At 45.0% G+C, this 23,141-nt stretch overlaps 1 protein-coding gene across 4 annotated transcripts in view; it reads left to right on the top strand.

Annotated features, from left to right (window-relative positions):
• scn4ab (sodium channel, voltage-gated, type IV, alpha, b) overlaps positions 1 to 23,141 on the top strand; it is a 90,830-nt gene that overhangs the window by 54,418 nt on the left and 13,271 nt on the right. For 2 of the 4 annotated variants that reach the window (XM_049560890.1, XM_049560887.1), the window contains exons 12-19: positions 1,856 to 1,982; positions 10,392 to 10,630; positions 10,870 to 10,941; positions 11,036 to 11,137; positions 11,270 to 11,626; positions 12,137 to 12,335; positions 12,536 to 12,777; positions 13,156 to 13,264. In XM_049560890.1, coding sequence (XP_049416847.1) covers positions 1,856 to 1,982; positions 10,392 to 10,630; positions 10,870 to 10,941; positions 11,036 to 11,137; positions 11,270 to 11,626; positions 12,137 to 12,335; positions 12,536 to 12,777; positions 13,156 to 13,264 — 1,447 coding nt within the window. The remainder of the gene's footprint in view (positions 1 to 1,855; positions 1,983 to 10,391; positions 10,631 to 10,869; positions 10,942 to 11,035; positions 11,138 to 11,269; positions 11,627 to 12,136; positions 12,336 to 12,535; positions 12,778 to 13,155; positions 13,265 to 23,141) is intronic. The other 2 variants (XM_049560889.1, XM_049560888.1) reach the window with 2 other exon arrangements.

Raw genomic sequence — 23,141 nt, 5'->3', positions numbered from 1 at the left:
GACATGACACACATAAGACATAACACACAAAAACACACATGACATTATAAACACACACAGCATAACACACATGTGACATGACGCATAACCACATGACATAACAAAAGCAGACATGACATAACACACACGACATAACATGCATCACATAACACACATATGACATGACACACGACATACCATGTGTCACATGACATAAAACACATGGCATGAAACACACACGACATAGCATGTGTCACATGACATAACACAAACACATGACCTACATACACGACATAACACGTGACATAACACACACGACATAACAGACGACATAGCACAAACACATAACCTACACACGACATAACACACGTGACAACACACACAACATAACACACAATATAACACATACGACATAACACAAACGCCCATGACATAACACACATACACAACATAACACACACAAGATATAACACACACAACATAACACAAACACGACATAACTCACACACAACATAACACACACATATGACATAATACACACGACATAACACACACAATCATCACTCAATCAATCAATCAATTTTATTGATAAAGCCCAATATCACAGATCACAATTTGCCTCACAGGGCTTTACAACATACGACATTTCTCCTATTTCTCCTGTTTTAGCTTCTCTGCACTGGCTCCCTGTAAAATCCAGAATTGAATTTAAAATCCTACTGTTAACTTATAAAGCTCTAAATGGTCAAGCTCCGTCATATCTTAGAGAGCTCATAGTGCCATATTATCCCACCAGAACACTGCGCTCTGAGAACGCAGGGTTACTCGTGGTCCCTAAAGTCTCCAAAAGTAGATCAGGAGCCAGAGCCTTCAGCTATCAGGCTCCTCTCCTGTGGAATCATCTTCCTGTTTCGGTCCGGGAGGCAGACACCGTCTCCACATTTAAGACTAGACTTAAGACTTTCCTCTTTGATAAAGCTTATAGTTAGGGCTGGCTCAGGCTTGCCCTGTACCAGCCCCTAGTTAGGCTGACTTAGGCCTAGTCTGCCGGAGGACCCCCCTATAATACACCGGGCACCTTCTCTCTCTCTCTCTCTCTCTCTCTCTCTCTCGTATTCTATTACTGCATCTTGCTAACTCGGCCATTCTGGATGTCACTAACTCAGCTTCTTCTCCGGAGCCTTTGTGCTCCACTGTCTCTCAGGTTAACTCATATCACAGCGGTGCCTGGACAGCGTGACATGTGTGGTTGTGCTGCTGCCGTGGTCCTGCCAGATGCCTCCTGCTGCTGCTGCCATCATTAGTCATTAGTCATACTTCTACTGCATAACAAATTAACAGTAATCCGTATGACACAATGAGACAGAGACAGAGAGAGAGAGAGAGAGAGAGATGCAGGACAGATGGTAATGACAGTAGCTTACAACAACATTAATGAAAGTAATAATATTATAATTATAGTTCTGGCTACTGCGGTACAATATGTTGAAAGTATGTATTAATATCTGGCAGTATACAAGTGTGATAATAATCATATGTGTATAATAACAGTAGAAGTATGACTAATGACTAATGATAACAGCAGCAGCAGGAGGCATCTGGCAGGACCACGGCAGCAGCACAATCACACATGCCACTTCTGTCTGTTCTGGGCCAGCATCTTTACGGAACCCCAGGTGTGATGCAGGGCCTTCAGCTCTTCTTCTAACGTCCTGCGCCAGGGATTTTGTTTTCTCAAAACTTCAAACACTCCTCAAAAACAAATAAAGTGCTGATCAAAGGTCAAAGGTTAGGGTGTATCATGATCTTGGGGTCCAGTGGTTTCAGAGACGGAGCTTTTAATCTCTGCTGGTGTTACAATATTGACAGAAATCAGACTGAACTGTTGTTACAGCAGGCGGCCTGCAGGGCAGAGCTCTCGGAGAAACAACACTCAGCACCACAGGAGAAGAACTCATCTGCAGAAACAAAGACCCACGAGCAAGAACACACTGCCATGGAAGGTACACACATAGACACACACACACACACGCACGCACACAAACACTCACACAGGCTGTATCTAAATGTCCACCCACGTATCACATAAAGTCTGCAAGCTGCTGACTAAAGTCGCAGTGATAAATAATATAAGATAAGATAAGATAAGATAAGATCCACCTTTATTGATCCCACAATTTAGAAATTCCAGTGTTACAGCAGTCGAGGGTAAAGAGTCAGATTAAAGATTTCAATATCTGAAAACTTAAAAAAAAAACTAGGCGTGCTAAAAAAAAGAAGTACAAAAAAATACAATAAACAGCGATAAATAATAATTAATAATAATAATGAGCAGTGGATAAAAAGTGAACATATTTAGTGCAAATTGAATATTGTATGTGCAAATAAACAACAACAAGGGGGACAGCAATGCTTATAGTGGTGTTTATAAAGTGTCCATTGTGTCCCCAAAGTGTCTATGAAGTGTCCATAGTGTCAGTAAAGTGTCCATGGTGTCCCCAAAGTGTCCATAAAGTGTCCATAGTGTCAGTAAAGTGTTCATGGTCAATCAATCAATCAATTTTATTTATAAAGCCCAATATCACAAATCACAATTTGCCTCACAGGGCTTTACAGCATACGACATCCCTCTGTCCTTATGACCCTCACAGCTGATCAGGAAAAACTCCCCAAAAAACCCTTTAACGGGGAAAAAACAGTAGAAACCTCAGGAAGAGCAACTGAGGAGGGATCCCTCTTCCAGGACGGACAGACGTGCAATAGATGTCGTACAGAACAGATCAGCATGATAAATTAACAGTAATCCACATGACACAATGAGACAGAGAGAGACAGAGAGAGAGAGAGACAGAGAGAGAGAGAGGGAGATGCAGGTAATGACAGTAGCTTACAACAACATTAATGAAAGTAATAATATTATAGTTATAGTTCTGGTTACTGCGGTACAATATGTTGAAAGTATGTATTAATACCTGGCAGTATACATGTGTGACAATAATCATATGTGTATAATAACAGAAGAAGTATGACTAATGACTAATGATGGCAGCAGCAGCAGGAGGCATCTGGCAGGACCACGACAGCAGCACAACCACACACGTCACGCTGTCCAGGCACCGCTGTGATATGAGTTAACCTGAGAGACAGTGGAGCACAAAGGCTCCGGAGAAGAAGCTGAGTTAGTGACATCCAGAATGGCCGAGTTAGCAAGATGCAGTAATAGAATACGAGAGAGAGAGAGAGAGAGAGAGAGAGAGAGAGAGAGAAGAAGAGAAGGTGCCCGGTGTATTATAGGGGGGTCCTCCGGCAGACTAGGCCTAAGTCAGCCTAACTAGGGGCTGGTACAGGGCAAGCCTGAGCCAGCTCTAACTATAAGCTTTATCAAAGAGGAAAGTCTTAAGTCTAGTCTTAAATGTGGAGACGGTGTCTGCCTCCCGGACCGTAACAGGAAGATGATTCCACAGGAGAGGAGCCTGATAGCTGAAGGCTCTGGCTCCTGATCTACTTTTGGAGACTTTAGGGACCACGAGTAACCCTGCGTTCTCAGAGCACAGTGTTCTGCTGGGATAATATGGCACTATGAGCTCTCTAAGATATGACGGAGCTTGACCATTTAGAGCTTTATAAGTTAACAGTAGGATTTTAAATTCAATTCTGGATTTTACAGGGAGCCAGTGCAGAGAAGCTAAAACAGGAGAGATATGATTGCGTTTCTTAGTTCCTGTTAGTACACGTGCTGCTGCATTCTGAATTAGCTGGAGAGTTTTTAAGAACTTACTAGAGCTACCTGATAATAGAGAGTTACAGTAATCCAGCCTTGAGGTAACAAAAGCGTGGACCAATTTTTCTGCATCTTTTCGGGTCAGGATAGGCCTAATTTTCACAATATTACGCAGATGAAAAAATGCAGTCCGTGAGGTTTGCTTTAAATGAGAATTAAAAGACAAATCTTGATCAAATATTACTCCGAGGTTTCTTACGGTAGTGGCAGAGGCCAGAGCAATGCCATCTAGAGAAACTATGTCATCAGATAAAGAGTCTCTGAGTTGTTTGGGGCCAAGAACAATAACTTCAGTTTTGTCTGAATTTAACATCAGGAAATTGGTGCTCATCCAAGTTTTTATGTCTTTAAGGCAATTATGGAGTTTAGTTAATTGATTGCTTTCTTCTGGCTTCATTGATAAATACAACTGAGTATCATCCGCATAACAATGGAAATTTATAGAGTGATTTCTAATGATGTTACCTAACAGAAGCATATATAGAGTAAACAGGATTGGTCCAAGCACAGAACCTTGCGTAACTCCAAAAGAGACTTTAGTACGTAAGGATGGTTCATTGCGAACGTCAACAAATTGAAAACGATCAGATAAATAAGATTTAAACCAGCTTAGTGCAGAACCTTTTAGGCCAATTAAGTGATCCAGTCTCTGCAGTAGAATTTGATGGTCAATTGTGTCAAACGCTGCACTAAGATCTAATAAAACAAGTACAGAGACGAGTCCTTTGTCTGAAGCAATCAGAAGGTCATTTGTAATTTTAACTAGAGCTGTCTCAGTGCTATGATGCACTCTAAATCCTGACTGAAATTCCTCAAATAGATTATTATCATGGAGAAAATCACACAGCTGGTCTGCGACTACTTTCTCAAGGATCTTTGACATAAAGGGAAGATTAGATATTGGTCTATAATTGGCTAACACCTCTGGATCCAGGGTGGGCTTTTTTAGTAGAGGTTTAATTACAGCTATCTTAAAAGACTGTGGTACATAGCCTGTTAATAAGGATATATTGATCATATCTAATATATGAGTGTTAACTAAAGGAAAGACCTCCTTAAGTAGCCTAGTTGGGATGGGGTCTAAGAAACACGTTGATGATTTGGATGAAGAAATCACTGCAGTCAATTCTTGAAGAGAAATTGGGGAGAAGCAATCTAAATATATATTCATGGTGTCCCTAAAGTGTCCATAAAGTGTCCATAGTGTCCCCAAAGTGTTCATGGTGTCCCTAAAGTGTCCATGGTGTCCCCAAAGTGTCCCTAACGTGTCCATGGTGTCCCCAAAGTGTTCATGGTGTCCCTAAAGTGTCCATGGTGTCCATAAAGTGTCCATAAAATGTCCATGGTGTCCCCAAAGTGTCCATAAAGTGTCCATGGTGTCCTCAAAGTGTTCATGGTGTCCCTAAAGTGTCCGTGGTGTCCCTAAAGTGTCCATAGTGTCCCCAAAGTGTCCATAAAATGTCCATGGTGTCCCCAAAGTGTCCCTAACGTGTCCATGGTGTCCATAAAGTGTTCATGGTGTCCATAAAGTGTCCATGGTGTCCCTAAAGTGTCCATGGTGTCCCCAAAGTGTCCATAAAATGTCCATGATGTCCCCAAAGTGTCCATAAAGTGTCCATGGTGTCCCCAAAGTGTTCATGTTGTCCATAAAGTGTCCATGGGGCTCATCTGTCTGCTCGTCTGTCTGTCTATATGTTCACACAGTAAAGTCTGTCACACGTTCACCCACAGTAAAGTCTGTCACACGTTCACGCACAGTAAAGTCTGTCACATGTTCACACACAGTAAAGTCTGTCACACGTTCACGCACAGTAAAGTCTGTCACACGTTCACGCACAGTAAAGTCTGTCACACGTTCAACAGAATGACGTGTGATTGGTTACATTAGGAACCTTCCTGTCTGTATGTTTGTTGTTTCACTACAAAAATAAAACATAAATTCATCTCATCTTCGGTCTGTGATGTTTCCACAGATTTCTGCTTCCTGATGTGTTGAATATTAAATTTGTCCGACAGCTGCTGCAGGAACTGTTTCGCATATTCAGAAGATTTAGGGGTTTTTTGTTTGGTGTTTTTAGTCAGTTGTTGAAAAACAGTTTTACACCCATATTGCAATGAACTGTGGGTAAATAAATAACTGACGTCCATCAGACTGGATGAAATGTGGATTTGGAAAGAACGATGGAAATCACAGACTTCCTGTAAATGAACCCACAAAATCAGCAGGTAAAGTTTGAACATTTGGATTCAGCCAAAAACAAACACAGACAAAATGAAGTAAATTCAGACAATATAAACATGATATGTTTATAAAAACAACACTGGTGACATCACAGGAAGTGTGACACCAACATTTTCTGACAGCCAATAAAAAATAAAGCTTTATACCCTGGACAGAGCGACGGCTCTATTTTCAGTGTTTCTGTCTGAGTCTAACTCACGTGTCATATTGTAGCAAGGCAGTAACTTATAAAAGGAACATTTAATTGAAGCCGTTTTTCAACAACACTCATGCCATAGAACCACAGCAACACACATCTCAAAGATTTTCAGATGGGTTTAACAGTGAAAATGAGCTGTATGGCTTATGGGAATAAGGAACTCCGGATCACACTCTGTCAGAAGACTCCACTCGCAAATATCCGAATGGGACTGAGCTCGAAATGCAACAATGCCGGTGTGTATTTCAAAAGCGTTGTCAATCACAAAGGGGTTCAGCCTCTTAGACAGTTCCTCCAATCATCATGCAGACACCGAGCGTCCTCTCCCACCTACTGCTCCATTAGGTCCTAGGGAAGCTGAGCCTCCCTGGAAGTGATGATTTTGTCACATTTATCCAATGAGCTTCTCACTTTGCTGCATGAAAAGAACCTGCTCAGTCATCTATGACAGGGAAGTCGCGTTTGAAAACTGGTGGTAAACAGCTAATGTTTGAACATCACAGTCATGGGGCTCTAGTTTCCCGGCGCAGCACAAGGTGGCGAACCCCGCGCGGAGCTAGTTTCGAGCAGCGCAACCCGAGGCGCGCTCAGTTTGGTAGTTTGGTGCGCTGAGATGGGTGTGGCGGCACAGCAGGGGGAGGTGTCGACAGATCCAGCTTGGCGCAGTGACAGTTTCGTGCAAAAAGGCTTCACCGAAGGTGCGCTAAAAACTCATCAACTGAAACCACGTCTACTGTCAGCACAGGGGGAGCGCAGCCGGTGTAAGCTGAAGGTTGGCTGACCGGCGGACAGTGCGCACATGTCACCAAAACCTCACAGGCAGGTTTCCAGAATATCAGGCACATTATCAATGTAATAAATACCCAAAAAACACTATTCAATGCAATTATCTGCAATCAGCACATAAATGTACAGTACAGGCCAAAAGTTTGGACACACCTTCTCATTCAATGCGTTTTCTTTATTTTCATGACTATTTACATTGTAGATTCTCACTGAAGGCATCAAAACTATGAATGAACACATGTGGAGTTATGTACTTAACAAAAAAAGGTGAAATAACTGAAAACATGTTTTATATTCTAGTTTCTTCAAAATAGCCACCCTTTGCTCTGATTACTGCTTTGCACACTCTTGGCATTCTCTCCATGAGCTTCAAGAGGTAGTCACCTGAAATGGTTTTCCAACAGTCTTGAAGGAGTTCCCAGAGGTGTTTAGCACTTGTTGGCCCCTTTGCCTTCACTCTGCGGTCCAGCTCACCCCAAACCATCTCGACTGGGTTCAGGTCCGGTGACTGTGGAGGCCAGGTCATCTGCCGCAGCACTCCATCACTCTCCTTCTTGGTCAAATAGCCCTTACACAGCCTGGAGGTGTGTTTGGGGTCATTGTCCTGTTGAAAAATAAATGATCGTCCAACTAAACGCATGGGATGGGATGGCATGTCGCTGCAGGATGCTGTGGTAGCCATGCTGGTTCAGTGTGCCTTTAATTTTGAATAAATCCCCAACAGTGTCACCAGCAAAACACCCCCACACCATCACACCTCCTCCTCCATGCTTCACAGTGGGAACCAGGCATGTGGAATCCATCCGTTCACCTTTTCTGCGTCTCACAAAGACACGGCGGTTGGAACCAAAGATCTCAAATTTGGATTCATCAGACCAAAGCACAGATTTCCACTGGTCTAATGTCCATTCCTTGTGTTTCTTGGCCCAAACAAATCTCTTCTGCTTGTTGCCTCTCCTTAGCAGTGGTTTCCTAGCAGCTATTTGACCATGAAGGCCTGATTCGCACAGTCTCCTCTTAACAGTTGTTCTAGAGATGGGTCTGCTGCTAGAACTCTGTGTGGCATTCATCTGGTCTCTGATCTGAGCTGCTGTTAACTTGCGATTTCTGAGGCTGGTGACTCGGATGAACTTATCCTCAGAAGCAGAGGTGACTCTTGGTCTTCCTTTCCTGGGTCGGTCCTCATGTGTGCCAGTTTCGTTGTAGCGCTTGATGGTTTTTGCGACTCCACATTTAAAGTTTTTGCAATTTTCCGGACTGACTGACTTTCATTTCTTAAAGTAATGATGGCCACTCGTTTTTCTTTAGTTAGCTGATTGGTTCTTGCCATAATATGAATTTTAACAGTTGTCCAATAGGGCTGTCGGCTGTGTATTAACCTGACTTCTGCACAACACAACTGATGGTCCCAACCCCATTGATAAAGCAAGAAATTCCACTAATTAACCCTGATAAGGCACACCTGTGAAGTGGAAACCATTTCAGGTGACTACCTCTTGAAGCTCATGGAGAGAATGCCAAGAGTGTGCAAAGCAGTAATCAGAGCAAAGGGTGGCTATTTTGAAGAAACTAGAATATAAAACATGTTTTCAGTTATTTCACCTTTTTTTAAGTACATAACTCCACATGTGTTCATTCATAGTTTTGATGCCTTCAGTGAGAATCTACAATGTAAATAGTCATGAAAATAAAGAAAACGCATTGAATGAGAAGGTGTGTCCAAACTTTTGGCCTGTACTGTATATATATATTGACTGTCCCGTCACATCTGATGTCAGATCAAAGGGGATTGGTACCGTTTGGCACGTTTGGCACATTTGGCACGCGTAATGGAAACCCAACCTGATTTGATTAACACAGCTGCAAACTAATGTGTTCACATCCCTCTCAGCCAACCACAAACAGCCACAGCATCAGATAGGGAGTATATATTCAGCATCTGTCATCTTAGAAAAGTCAAAAGAAAAGAAACAGAGTGAGACTGCGAGAGAGAAAGAGAGAGCGCGCACACGAGAGAAACGCATCATTGATTTACAATTGTGGTGACCTCCTCCCAGGCTACCTTTGCATCATCAGCCCGTGGAGGTCTGCTCGCAGTTCCGTATATTCAGACACTGCGAGCTTGGACGTCCCGGACCAAAACATCAGTTTCCTCCTGGGAGAAGTTTGGCCGTCTGACGCTGCTGCTCTCTTCTGCCATGGCGAATTGAGTAAACTCTCATTATACCTTTGCGCGGTGCATTTAAGGGCGAGGAGAGGGGCTCATTTGATTGGTGTGATGTGTGTAAAACCCACTCCACGCCTTCTCTCCTCCCTCTTTCCAACTTGCACAGGTAGGAGGGATGGAGGTGGGACAGATGAGTAGCTGCGCCAGCGCGCACGGTGTGCCAAACTCGCAAAATCCGCCACACCCAGTTGGCGAAGCACAGGTGCGCTGCGCCCCCACCTCGCCCAGTCTGCGAAACTAGAGCCCATGATGTTAAACACATCCTAGTGCACATTTAATGCAATGTAAATTCTTATTTTAATGTAAATTCAATAGTGCATATTTGACCATTTCTTCTATGAAATTTTAGGGGAAGTTCAGCCTCACTTGTTGTCTCAGAGCAATCGCCCCTGGTTCGTACAATCAGGAAGTGTTACGGTTTGTGTAAAGTTAGGGTTCGTACGTTCAGGAAATGTTTCACTTTGTGTGAAGTTAAATTATCGGGTCAGTTTGTTTTAGAAAAGTTTTAGTGTGTGAAATTAGAGTTTGTATGTTCAGGAAGTTATGGTTTGTGTGAAGTTAGGGTTTGTACTTTCAGGAAGTGTTTCACTTTGTGTGAAGTTAAATTATCAGGTCAGTTTGTTTTAGAAAAGTTAAACATAAAATCTGTCATCAGTCACTTTGAATATAGCATCAGTGAAATAAATGGAACATTTGATGGATGTAAAAGATGAAGACGGAAACATTTCTGCTCACTGCTCTTCACAGACGACCTGATGTACAACACCTGACCAATGACACCTGACCAATGACAACTGACCAATGACACCTGACCTATGACAACTGACCAACGACAACTGACCAATGACAACTGACCATTACACCTGACCAGCAAACACCTGACCAATGACACCAGACCTACGACATTTGAAGGGAGACTGTGAAGAACAAGAACAATCAGGTTCTGAGATCATTTGAACCTCAAACACATGGCACAGTGTTGTATGTTGCACAATGCTGTTTGTGATTTATGAAATCGGGTTTCAAAAATAAAATTGATTTTAACCTCAAACAGGAAGAGGAAATGACTCTTTGACCTGTGAAGATCAAACTGCGTCCATCACTGAGAAATATGAGATGAACTTTGATTGAAGGATGTTTGGAGCACATCATTTCACCAACCTGCTCTGTGTTTCAGAGTTTGCAGATGAACAGAGGCCCTGTCCTCCATGTTGGTACACCTTCGCCAACATCTTCCTGAAGTGGAATTGTTGTGGCTGTTGGCGGTGGGTCAAACAGGGCCTCTACATTTTTGTCATGGACCCTTTTGTCGACCTCGGCATCACCATCTGTATCGTCCTCAACACTGTCTTCATGGCAATGGAGCATTATCCAATGACAGAGGAGTTTGAGGAGCTTCTGAGCGTGGGAAATTTGGTCAGTGATGAAGAAAAGTCATTTCTGTCGACACAGTAGAATCAGTGGAGTCCACTGCTCTTTACTAACCCCACTACTGTGGTACTGTAGTACAGTATTACCACAGTGGTACAGTAGTACCACTGTGGTAATACTGTACTACTGTGGCACTTCTTCAGTTTGACCTATGAAGGACTTCTGATCCCTGACCTGATCCCTGACCTCTGATCCTTGACCTCTGACCTCTGCCCCTGTCTCAGGTCTTCACGGGGATCTTCACAGCTGAGATGGTCCTCAAACTTCTGGCCATGGACCCATACTACTACTTCCAGGTCAGACTTCCTGTTTGTTACCAGCTCAGTGATGATGACTGACAGCTGCTCCCATGGTAACATGTCTGTGACTGTTCTGTTGCCATGGTTGCAGGTAGGCTGGAACATCTTTGACAGCATCATCGTCACCATGAGTCTGGTGGAGCTGGGATTGGCTAACGTTCAGGGCCTGTCTGTGCTGCGCTCCTTCCGATTGGTCAGTCTGTCATCACAATCCAATTATCTGCCTGTCTCCTCACCTTTTATCCTACCTGTCTTATCACCTGTCACGTCACCTGTGTGTCTACCTGTGTGTCTGCCTGTGTGTCCTCATCTGTCTCATGTCCAGATGCGAGTGTTCAAGCTGGCCAAGTCATGGCCGACCCTCAACATGTTGATAAAGATCATTGGGAACTCAGTGGGGGCTCTGGGGAACCTAACCCTGGTGTTGGCCATCATTGTCTTCATCTTCGCTGTCGTTGGCATGCAGCTGTTCGGAAAGAACTACAAAGACTGCGTCTGTCGCATCTCACTCGACTGCGAGCTTCCTCGCTGGCACATGTACGACTTTTTCCATGCCTTCCTCATCATCTTCCGAATCCTGTGTGGAGAGTGGATCGAGACCATGTGGGACTGCATGGAGGTCTCAGGTCAGGCCATGTGTCTGATTGTCTTCATGTTGGTCCTCGTCATCGGAAACCTGGTGGTGAGTCTCTGCAGGCACAAAGATCCTCTCTGACCTGAACCTAATCAGTGTGTCATTAATCCAGCAGAGCCCAGCAGGTCAGCTACAAAGAGGTCCAGGTCAGGGTCAAAGGTTTGGGGAGAACAAAGAAACAGCAACAAAGTCTGAAACATCCAAATTCTGTTTCTGTTCTTTTTGTAGGTTCCAAATCTGTTCATGGTCTTGTTTTAGGTCCTGAACCTGCCCCTGGTCTTGTTTCAGGACCTGAACCTGCCCCTGGTCTTGTTTCAGGTCCTGAACCTACCCCTGGTCTTGTTTCAGGTCCTGAACCAACCCCTGGTCTTGTTTCAGGTCCTGAACCTGTTCCTGGTCTTGTTTCAGGACCTGAACCTACCCCTGGTCTTGTTTCAGATCCTGAACCTGTTCCTGGTCTTGTTTCAGGTCCTGAACCTGCCCCCGGTCTTGTTTCAGGTCCTGAACCTGCCCCCGGTCTTGTTTCAGGTCCTGAGCCTGCTCCTGGTCTTGTTTCAGGTCCTGAACCTGTTCCTGGCCTTGTTGCTGAGCTCTTTCAGCGGTGATAATCTGGCAGCTCCAGAGGACGAAGGAGAAAACAACTTGCAGATTGCCATCAACAGGATCAGTCGAGCCGTGTCCTGGATGAAGACCTGGATTTTGGAACATATCTGGACTTTAGTGGGAAAGAAGGTCCATGTCGACCCAGACCACCTGGGTAAAACCAGACCTGAAACTTTACTGACTTGTTCATCTACTGCTGGTTCAGATTTGTTGTTTGATGAGAAAAATTCAGATGGAATCAGAATGTGTGTGTGTGTGTGTGTGTGTGTGTGTGTGTGTGTGTGTGTGTGTCAATGTGGGTGTTTTTTCTTTCTTTTCTTTCATGTTTATGAATTTCCTGAATTTCCTCGTCAGCGGTCGACAGTGACAACAAGACGAAGGAGCTTTTGGCTTTGACCTTTGTGACCTCAGACGAGCCACTGTCAGAGGTCAAGTCCCTCAGCTGTAACCGTGGCAACCTGAGCAGCAACTATCACAACATCGCCTGCCTGAGGGTCCCCATCGCCGAGGCCGAGTCTGACTTCGAAACACCTGATGATGATGACGACGATGATGACAACGATGAAGATGAGGCGGAGGAAGAAATGCACTCACAGGTAGTCTGAGACAGGTGTGACCCTGAGTCCAGACAGACACACAGACAGATGGACAGAGATACAGACACACAGACATACAGACAGACACAGTCAAATGGACAGACACACAGACACAGAGAGACAGACAGACAGACAGAGACACAGACAGAGACACAGAGAGACAGACAGACACGCAGACAGAGGCACAGAAAGACAGGCAGACAGACACGCAGACAGACAGACACGCAGAAAGACAGACAAACAGAGACACAGACAGGCACACAGACAGAGAGACAGACAGACAGACATGAATACAAACCTGGATGTTAATTTAAACATGAACATGACGACAGGAAATTGGAGATCTCAGTGTAAATTGTACTTCCTGTGATTGCTCAGGGTGATGAGTCGTCGGTCTGCAGCACAGTACAAAAACTTCCTGAAGTTCAGGACGACGAAGACGATGAAGACTCTAATACAAACACACCTGTGGACTGCTGCAGTGAAAGTAAGGATACATACGCACACACACACACACGTATATTTACACACATATATTTACACACACGCGTTTACACAGGTGTGTAACAGAGATCTGATCAGTGACCAATAAAATGTCTCTGTGAATCAGTTTTTATATTTCCAGCTGCAATGCCGTGATCAATTCAATCAATAAATTTTATTCATAAAGCCCAATATCACAAATCACAATTTGCCTCACAGGGCTTTACAGCATACGACATCCCTCTGTCCTTATGACCCTCACAGCTGATCAGGAAAAACTCCCCAAAAAACCCTTTAACGGGGAAAAAACGGTAGAAACCTCAGGAAGAGCAACTGAGGAGGGATCCCTCTTCCAGGACGGACAGAGGTGCAATAGATGTCGTACACAACAGATCATGCAGTAGAGCCCCAGTAGAGCCCACTTAGTGACATGTAGTAGAGTCCAGTTAGTGACATGCAGTAGAGTCCAGTTAGTGGCATGTAGTAGAGCCCAGTTAGTGACATGTAGTAGAGTCCAGTTAGTGACATGTAGTAGAGCCCAGTTAGTGGCATGTAGTAGAGCCCAGTTAGTGACATGTAGTAGAGCCCAGTTAGTAACATGCAGTAGAGTTCAGTTAGTGACATGCAGTAGAGTTCAGTTAGTGACATGTAGTAAAGTCCAGTTAGTGACATGCAGTAGAGCCCACTTAGTGACATGCAGTAGAGCCCAGTTAGTGACATGCAGTAGAGTCCAGTTAGTGACATGTAGTAGAGCCCAGTTAGTGACATGTAGTAGAGCCCAGTTAGTGACATGCAGTAGAGTCCAGTTAGTGACATGTAGTAGAGGCCAGTTAGTGGCATGAAGTAGAGTCCAGTTAGTGACATGCAGTAGAGCCCAGTTAGTGACATGAAGTAGAGTCCAGTTAGTGACATGTAGTAGAGCCCAGTTAATGACATGCAGTAGAGCCCAGTTAGTGACATGTAGTAGAGTCCAGTTAGTGACATGTAGTAGAGCCCAGTTAGTGACATGCAGTAGAGCCCAGTTAGTGACATGTAGTAGAGTCCAGTTAGTGACATGTAGTATTATTAGATCTTAGTGCGGCGTTTGACACAATTGACCATCAAATTCTACTGCAGAGACTGGATCACTTAATTGGCTTAAAAGGTTCAGCACTAAGCTGGTTTAAATCTTATTTATCTGATCGTTTTCAATTTGTTGACGTTCGCAATGAACCATCCTTACGTACTAAAGTTTGTTTTGGAGTTCCGCAAGGTTCTGTGCTCGCACCAATCCTGTTTACTCTATATATGCTTCCTTTAGGTAACATCATTAGAAATCACTCTATAAATTTCCATTGTTATGCGGATGATACTCAGTTGTATTTATCAATGAAGCCAGAAGAAAGCAATCAATTAACTAAACTCCATAATTGCCTTAAAGACATAAAAACTTGGATGAGCACCAATTTCCTGATGTTAAATTCAGACAAAACTGAAGTTATTGTTCTTGGCCCCAAACAACTCAGAGACTCTTTATCTGATGACATAGTTTCTCTAGATGGCATTGCTCTGGCCTCTGCCACTACCGTAAGAAACCTCGGAGTAATATTTGATCAAGATTTGTCTTTTAATTCTCATTTAAAGCAAACCTCACGGAATTTTTTCATCTGCGTAATATTGCGAAAATTAGGCCTATCCTGACCAAAAGATGCAGAAAAATTGGTCCACGCTTTTGTTACCTCAAGGCTGGATTACTGTAACTCTCCATTATCAGGTAGCTCTAGTAAGTCCTTAAAAACTCTCCAGCTAATTCAGAATGCAGCAGCACGTGTACTAACAGGAACTAAGAAACGCGATCATATCTCTCCTGTTTTAGCTTCTCTGCACTGGCTCCCTGTAAAATCCAGAATTGAATTTAAAATCCTACTGTTAACTTATAAAGCTCTAAATGGTCAAGCTCCATCATATCTTAGAGAGCTCATAGTGCCATATTATCCCACCAGAACAAGTCTCCAAAAGTAGATCAGGAGCCAGAGCCTTCAGCTATCAGGCTCCTCTCCTGTGGAATCATCTTCCTGTTACTGTCCGGGAGGCAGACACCGTTTACGACTAGACTTAAGACTTTCCTCTTTGATAAAGCTTATAGTTAGGGCTGGCACAGGCTTGCCCTTAGTTAGGCTGACTTAGGCCTAGTCTGCCGGAGGACCCCCTATAATACACCGGGCACCTTCTCTCCTTCTCTCTCTCTCTCTCTCTCTCGGATCCTATTACTGCATCTAGCTAACCCGGCCATTCTGGATGTCACTAACTCGGCTTCTTCTCCGGAGCCTTTGTGCTCCACTGTCTCTCAGATTAACTCATATCACAGCGGTGCCTGGACAGCGTGACGTGTGTGGTTGTGCTGCTGCCGTGGTCCCGCCAGATGCCTCCTGCTGCTGCCATCATTAGTCATTAGTCATACTTCTTCTGTTATTATACACATATGATTATTGTCACACATGTATACTGCCAGGTATTAATACATACTTTCAACATATTGTACCGCAGTAACCAGAACCATAACTATAATATTATTACTTTCATTAATGTTGTTGTAAGCTACTGTCATTACCTGCATCTCTCTCTCTCTCTCTCTCTCTCTCTCTGTGTCATATGGATTACTGTTAATTTATTATGCTGATCTGTTCTGTACGACATCTATTGCACGTCTGTCCGTCCTGGAAGAGGGATCCCTCCTCAGTTGCTCTTCCTGAGGTTTCTACCGTTTTTTTTTCCCGTCAAAGGGGTTTTTTGGGGGAGTTTTTCCTTATCCGCTGTGAGGGTCATAAGGACAGAGGGATGTCGTATGCTGTAAAGCCCTGTGAGGCAAATTGTGATTTGTGATATTGGGCTTTATAAATAAAATTGATTGATTGATTGATAGTAGAGTCCAGTTAGTGACATGCAGTAGAGCCCAGTTAGTGACATGAAGTAGAGTCCAGTTAGTGACATGTAGTAGAGTCCAGTTAGTGACATGCAGTAGAGCCCAGTTAGTGACATGTAGTAGAGCCCACTTAGTGACATGCAGTAGAGCCCAGTTAGTGACATGCAGTAGAGTCCAGTTAGTGACATGTAGTAGAGCCCAGTTAGTGACATGTAGTAGAGCCCAGTTAGTGACATGCAGTAGAGTCCAGTTAGTGACATGCAGTAGAGCCCAGTTAGTGACATGAAGTAGAGTCCAGTTAGTGACATGTAGTAGAGGCCAGTTAGTGGCATGCAGTAGAGCCCAGTTAGTGACATGCAGTAGAGCCCAGTTAGTGACATGTAGTAGAGTCCAGTTAGTGACATGTAGTAGAGTCCAGTTAGTGACATGCAGTAGAGCCCAGTTAGTGACATGAAGTAGAGTCCAGTTAGTGACATGTAGTAGAGTCCAGTTAGTGACATGCAGTAGAGCCCAGTTAGTGACATGTAGTAGAGCCCACTTAGTGACATGCAGTAGAGCCCAGTTAGTGACATGAAGTAGAGTCCAGTTAGTGACATGTAGTAGAGCCCAGTTAGTGACATGTAGTAGAGTCCAGTTAGTGACATGTAGTAGAGCCCAGTTAGTGACATGTAGTAGAGCCCAGTTAGTGACATGTAGTAGAGCCCAGTTAGTAACATGCAGTAGAGTCCAGTTAGTGACATGCAGTAGAGTTCAGTTAGTGACATGTAGTAAAGTCCAGTTAGTGACATGCAGTAGAGCCCACTTAGTGACATGCAGTAGAGCCCACTTAGTGACATGCAGTAGAGTCCAGTTAGTGACATGTAGTAGAGCCCAGTTAGTGACATGTAGTAGAGCCCAGTTAGTGACATGCAGTAGAGTCCAGTTAGTGACATGCAGTAGAGCCCAGTTAGTGACATGTAGTAGAGTCCAGTTAGTGACATGTAGTAGAGTCCAGTTAGTGACATGTAGTAGAGCCCAGTTAGTGACATGTAGTAGAGCCCACTTAGTGACATGCAGTAGAGTCCAGTTAGTGACATGAAGTAGAGTCCAGTTAGTGACATGTAGTAGAGCCCAGTTAGTGACATGTAGTAGAGTCCAGTTAGTGACATGTAGTAGAGCCCAGTTAGTGGCATGTAGTAGAGCCCAGTTAGTGACATGTATTAGAGCCCAGTTAGTGACATGAAGTAGAGTCCAGTTAGTGACATGTAGTAGAGCCCAGTTAGTGACATGTAGTAGAGTCCAGTTAGTGACATGTAGTAGAGCCCAGTTAGTGACATGTAGTAGAGCCCACTTAGTGACATGCAGTAGAGCCCAGTTAGTGACATGAAGTAGAGTCCAGTTAGTGACATGTAGTAGAGCCCAGTTAGTGACATGTAGTAGAGCCCAGTTAGTGACATGTAGTAGAGCCCAGTTAGTAACATGCAGTAGAGTCCAGTTAGTGACATGCAGTAGAGTTCAGTTAGTGACATGTAGTAAAGTCCAGTTAGTGACATGCAGTAGAGCCCACTTAGTGACATTCAGTAGAGCCCAGTTAGTGACATGCAGTAGAGTCCAGTTAGTGACATGTAGTAGAGCCCAGTTAGTGACATGTAGTAAAGTCCAGTTAGTGACATGCAGTAGAGCCCACTTAGTGACATGCAGTAGAGCCCAGTTAGTGACATGCAGTAGAGTCCAGTTAGTGACATGTAGTAGAGCCCAGTTAGTGACATGCAGTAGAGTCCAGTTAGTGACATGCAGTAGAGCCCAGTTAGTGACATGAAGTAGAGTCCAGTTAGTGACATGTAGTAGAGTCCAGTTAGTGACATGTAGTAGAGTCCAGTTAGTGACATGTAGTAGAGTCCAGTTAGTGACATGTAGTAGAGTCCAGTTAGTGACATGCAGTAGAGCCCAGTTAGTGACATGTAGTAGAGCCCACTTAGTGACATGCAGTAGAGCCCAGTTAGTGACATGAAGTAGAGTCCAGTTAGTGACATGTAGTAGAGCCCAGTTAGTGACATGTAGTAGAGTCCAGTTAGTGACATGTAGTAGAGCCCAGTTAGTGGCATGTAGTAGAGCCCAGTTAGTGACATGTAGTAGAGCCCAGTTAGTAACATGCAGTAGAGTCCAGTTAGTGACATGCAGTAGAGTTCAGTTAGTGACATGTAGTAAAGTCCAGTTAGTGACATGCAGTAGAGCCCACTTAGTGACATGCAGTAGAGCCCAGTTAGTGACATGCAGTAGAGTCCAGTTAGTGACATGTAGTAGAGCCCAGTTAGTGACATGTAGTAGAGCCCAGTTAGTGACATGCAGTAGAGTCCAGTTAGTGACATGCAGTAGAGCCCAGTTAGTGGCATGTAGTAGAGCCCAGTTAGTGACATGCAGTAGAGTCCAGTCAGTGACATGTAGTAGAGCCCAGTTAGTGGCATGTAGTAGAGCCCAGTTAGTAACATGTAGTAGAGTCCAGTCAGTGACATGTAGTAGAGCCCAGTTAGTGACATGTAGTAGAGCCCAGTTAGTGACATGCAGTAGAGTCCAGTTAGTGACATGTAGTAGAGTCCAGTTAGTGACATGTAGTAGAGCCCAGTTAGTGACATGCAGTAGAGCCCAGTTAGTGACATGTAGTAGAGCCCAGTTAGTGACATGCAGTAGAGTCCAGTTAGTGACATGTAGTAGAGTCCAGTTAGTGACATGTAGTAGAGCCCAGTTAGTGACATGTAGTAGAGTCCAGTTAGTGACATGTAGTAGAGGCCAGTTAGTGGCATGTAGTAGAGCCCAGTTAGTGACATGAAGTAGAGTCCAGTTAGTGACATGTAGTAGAGTCCAGTTAGTGACATGCAGTAGAGCCCAGTTAGTGACATGAAGTAGAGTCCAGTTAGTGACATGTAGTAGAGTCTAGTTAGTGACATGTAGTAGAGCCCAGTTAGTGACATGTAGTAGAGTCCAGTTAGTGACATGTAGTAGAGCCCAGTTAGTGACATGCAGTAGAGCCCAGTTAGTGACATGCAGTAGGCCTATCCTGACCCGAAAAGATGCAGAAAAATTGGTCCACACTTTTGTTACCTCAAGGCTGGATTACTGTAACTCTCTATTATCAGGTAGCTCTAGTATGTCCTTAAAAACTCTCCAGCTAATTCAGAATGATATTAGGTGGATTATAGGTGGTGTATTATAGGAGATGTATTATAGGAGGTGTGTTACAGGTGGTGTATTATCGGAGGTGTATTAAAGGAGGTCCCCTCGGTTGGTCCAACGCAAGCCTGAGCCAGCCCTACCTTTAAGCTTTATCAAAAAGGAAAGACACAGTCACACCCTAACTTCCTGTTACAACACACATTAACCATTTCCACCTCCTACAGTCTGAAGGTAGCGTCAGCAAGAGTGAATGGTTGTGAATTGAATTGAATTGAATTGAACTGAATTGAATTGAATTGAATTGAATTGAATTGAAAGCCTTTATTGTCATTGTACATTACAGTATAACAAAATTCAGAGTGCAACTCCACTGGGTACACACATACAATAAATAAATACAATATACAATAAATGGGCGGCGTGGTAGTGTGGTGGTTAGCACTGTCGCCTCACAGCAAGAGGGTTGTCGGTTCGATCCCGGGTGTGGGAGCCCTTCTGTATTCCAGATGTATGTTCTCCCCGTGTCAGCGTGGGTTCTCTCCGGGCACTCCGGCTTCCTCCCACAGTCCAAAGACATGCAGATGTCTGGAGGAGTTAATAGATAACTCTAAATTGTCCGTAGATGTGAATGTGAGCGTGTATGGTTGTTTGTCTCTATGTGTCAGCCCTGCGATAGTCTGGCGACCTGTCCAGGGTGTACCCTGCCTCTCGCCCGATGTCAGCTGGGATAGGCTACAGCCCCCCCGTGACCCTCAAGAGGATGCAGTGGTTAGAAGATGAATGAATATACAATAAATACCAGAAGGTGTGTACCAACTACAGGGGGATCACACTCCTCAGCCTACCCGGTAAGGTCTACTCCAGGGTGCTGGAGAAGAGGGTCCGGTCAATAGTTGAACCTCAGATTGAGGAACCGTCGACCAGCTCTTTACCCTTGCCAGGGTGCTGGAGGGGGCATGGGAGTTCACCCAACCAGTCCACATGTGTTTTGTGGATTTGGAGAAGGCTTACGACTGTGTCCCAAGGGGATCCTGTGGGGGGTGCTCGGGAGTATGAGGTTGGTAGCCCCTTGCTAAGGGCCATCCAGTCCCTGTACTGAAGGAGCGTGAGTCTGGTTCGCGTGGCCGGCAGTAAGTCAGACCTGTTCCCGGTGAGGGATGGACTCCGCCAGGGATGCCCTTTGTCACCGGTTCTGTTCATAACTTTCATGGACAGAATTTCTAGGCGCAGCTGAGTGGTGGAGGGTGTCAGGTTCAGTGACGGGAGGTTCTCGTCCCTGCTTTTTGTGGATGACGTGGTCCTCCTAGCTCCATCAAACAGCGACCTCCAGCTCTTGCTGGGATGGTTCACAGCCAAGTGTGAAGCAGCTGGGATGAGAATCAGCACCTCCAAGTCTGAGGCCATGGTCCTCAGCCAGAAAAGGGTGGATTGCCCACTCCAGGTCGGGGGGGGGGGGGGTACTGCCTGAGGTGGAGGAGTTTAAGTATCTCGGGATCTTGTTTACGAGTGAGGGTAGATTGGAGCGGGAGATTGACAGGCGGACTGGGGCAACGTCAGCAGTGATGCGGACGCTTAACTGGTCCGTTGTGGTGAAAAGGGAGCTTAGCCAGAAAGCTAAGCTCTCGATTTACCGGTCAATCTATGTTCCAACCCTCACCTATGGTCACGAGCTCTGGGTAGTGAAGGAAAGAACGAGATCGCGAGTACAAGCAGCCAAAATGAGTTTCCTCCATAGGGTGGCTGGGCTCAGCCTTAGAGATAGGGTGAGGAGCTCGGACATCTGGGAGGGACTCGGAGTAGAGCCGCTGCTCCTCCACATCGAGAGGAGCCAGTTGAGGTAAGGATGCCTTCCGGACGCCTCCCTTGGAAGGTATTCCGGGCATGTCCAACTGGGAGGAAACCTCGGGGCCGCCCCAGGACACGCTGGAGGGACTACATTGCCAGGCCTGGGAACACCTCGGGGTTCCCTCGGAAGAGCTGATGGAAGTGGCTGGGGAGAGGACTGTCTGGGCTTCTCTGCTGAGGCTGCTGCCTCCGCGACCCGGACCCGGATAAGCGGAGGACGATGAGTACGAGTACGAGTACGAGTACAATAAATACAAAAACAACAATTTAAAATGCAGGGCAAGTGTTCATGTGCAAGAGGGTGGCAGGTGGGAGGGTTTATTATCTGTGTTTGTTTAATGACGTTATAGCATCTGGATAAAAGCTGTTAGTGAGTCTGGAGGTTTTGGACTTGATGGACCTATAACACCTGCCGGAGGGTAACAGTTCAAACAGATGATGACCGGGGTGTGTATTGTCCTTAATGATGTTTTTAGCTCTTGAGAGAATGCAGCTGTTTGCAATGTCTGACAGAGAGGGGAGGGGGCAACCGATGATTTTTTTCTGCTGTCTTTATGATTCTCTGGAGAGCTTTTTTGTCTGCAACAGAACATCCAGTAAACCACACAGAAATGCAGTAAGCCAGGATGTTCTCGACTGTTGATCTGTGAAAAAAAAAACAGCAGCTTTTCAATCAGTTGTTTTTTCCTGAGAATCCTCAGGAAGTGGAGGTGCTGTTGTGCCTTTTTAACAGTCGCTGAGGTGTTAGATGACCAGGACAGACAGTCTGTGATGTGGACGCCAAGGAATTTGAATGAGTGAACTCTCTCCACACACTCATCATTTATGAAGAGAGGCTGGTGACTTGTATTGTGTTTCCTGAAATCAATTATGAGTTCTTTGTTTATGTAGTGTTGAGGATGAGGTTGTTGACAGAGCACCACTCAAACAGGTTTTGGACTTCCTGCCTGTAGGCAGACTCATCACCACCTGTAATAAGTCCAACCACAGTAGTGTCATCTGCAAACTTAATAACAGAGTTAGATGGAAATGTCGGTGTACAGTCAGAGGTGCATAGTGAATAGAAGAGGGGACTCAACACACAGCCCAGAGGTGAGCCGGTGCTGAGTGTGGATTATGGAAGAAAGGTGAGGGCCTACTCTGACAGACTGTGGACGGTTAGTCAAGAAGTCTTTGATCTAGCTGCAGGTGGGTGGGGGGAGGCCGAGGGTCAGCAGTTTATTCATCAGGATGTCTGGGATGATGGTGTTGAAGACGGAGGAGTAATCCACAAAGAGCATCCTGACGTAGCTGTTTCTGCATTCCAGGTGGTTCAAGGCAGTATGGAGAGTGATGGATATGGCGTAATCTGTGGATCTCTTAGGCCTGAATGCAAACTGGTGGTGGTCCAGGGATGGGGGAAGGCTGGCTTGTATGTGTCTGAACACCAGTTTGTCAAAACACTTCATTATGAGATGGGTGAGGGCCACAGGTCTGTAGTCTGCTAGGCTGCTTGAGGATGGTTTCTTCTGAACAGGGATGATTATTGTTGATTTCAGAGAAAGGGGAACAGTGGCCTGGGCGAGAGATAAATTGAAGATGATGGTGAAGACAGGAGAGAGTTCATTGCAGCATGCCCTGAGTACCTTCCCAGGTACCCCATCAGGGCAGGCAGCCTTCCTTGGATTCACCGCTTTGAGAACCTGCCTCACCTCATGCTCCTGAATAGTGAGGGCAGGTGTGTCAGTGCCCAGGCCGGGTGGAGTGGAGGAGCTTCTGGTCTCAAAGCGGGCAAATAAGTTATTAAGCTCCTCTGCCAGCAAGGCTCTATTTGTTGCTGTTACTGCCTTTTTGCTGCCTTTATAGTTGGTGAGATGTTGTAGCCCCTGCCACACTCGTCTTGGGTCGTCCGAGACTAAGTCCTCAATTTTGCCTTTATAGGCCAGCTTGGCAGCCCTGATTGTCACAGCTCAGGTTTCTTAGGTTGTTTTTATTCAGTTATGTT

This window comes from Epinephelus fuscoguttatus, linkage group LG19 (genome assembly GCF_011397635.1).
Source record: "Epinephelus fuscoguttatus linkage group LG19, E.fuscoguttatus.final_Chr_v1".
Taxonomy (NCBI): domain Eukaryota; kingdom Metazoa; phylum Chordata; class Actinopteri; order Perciformes; family Serranidae; genus Epinephelus; species Epinephelus fuscoguttatus.
The sequence above is the reverse complement of the archived record's forward strand: the minus strand, read 5'-3'. Positions and strand labels throughout refer to the sequence as shown.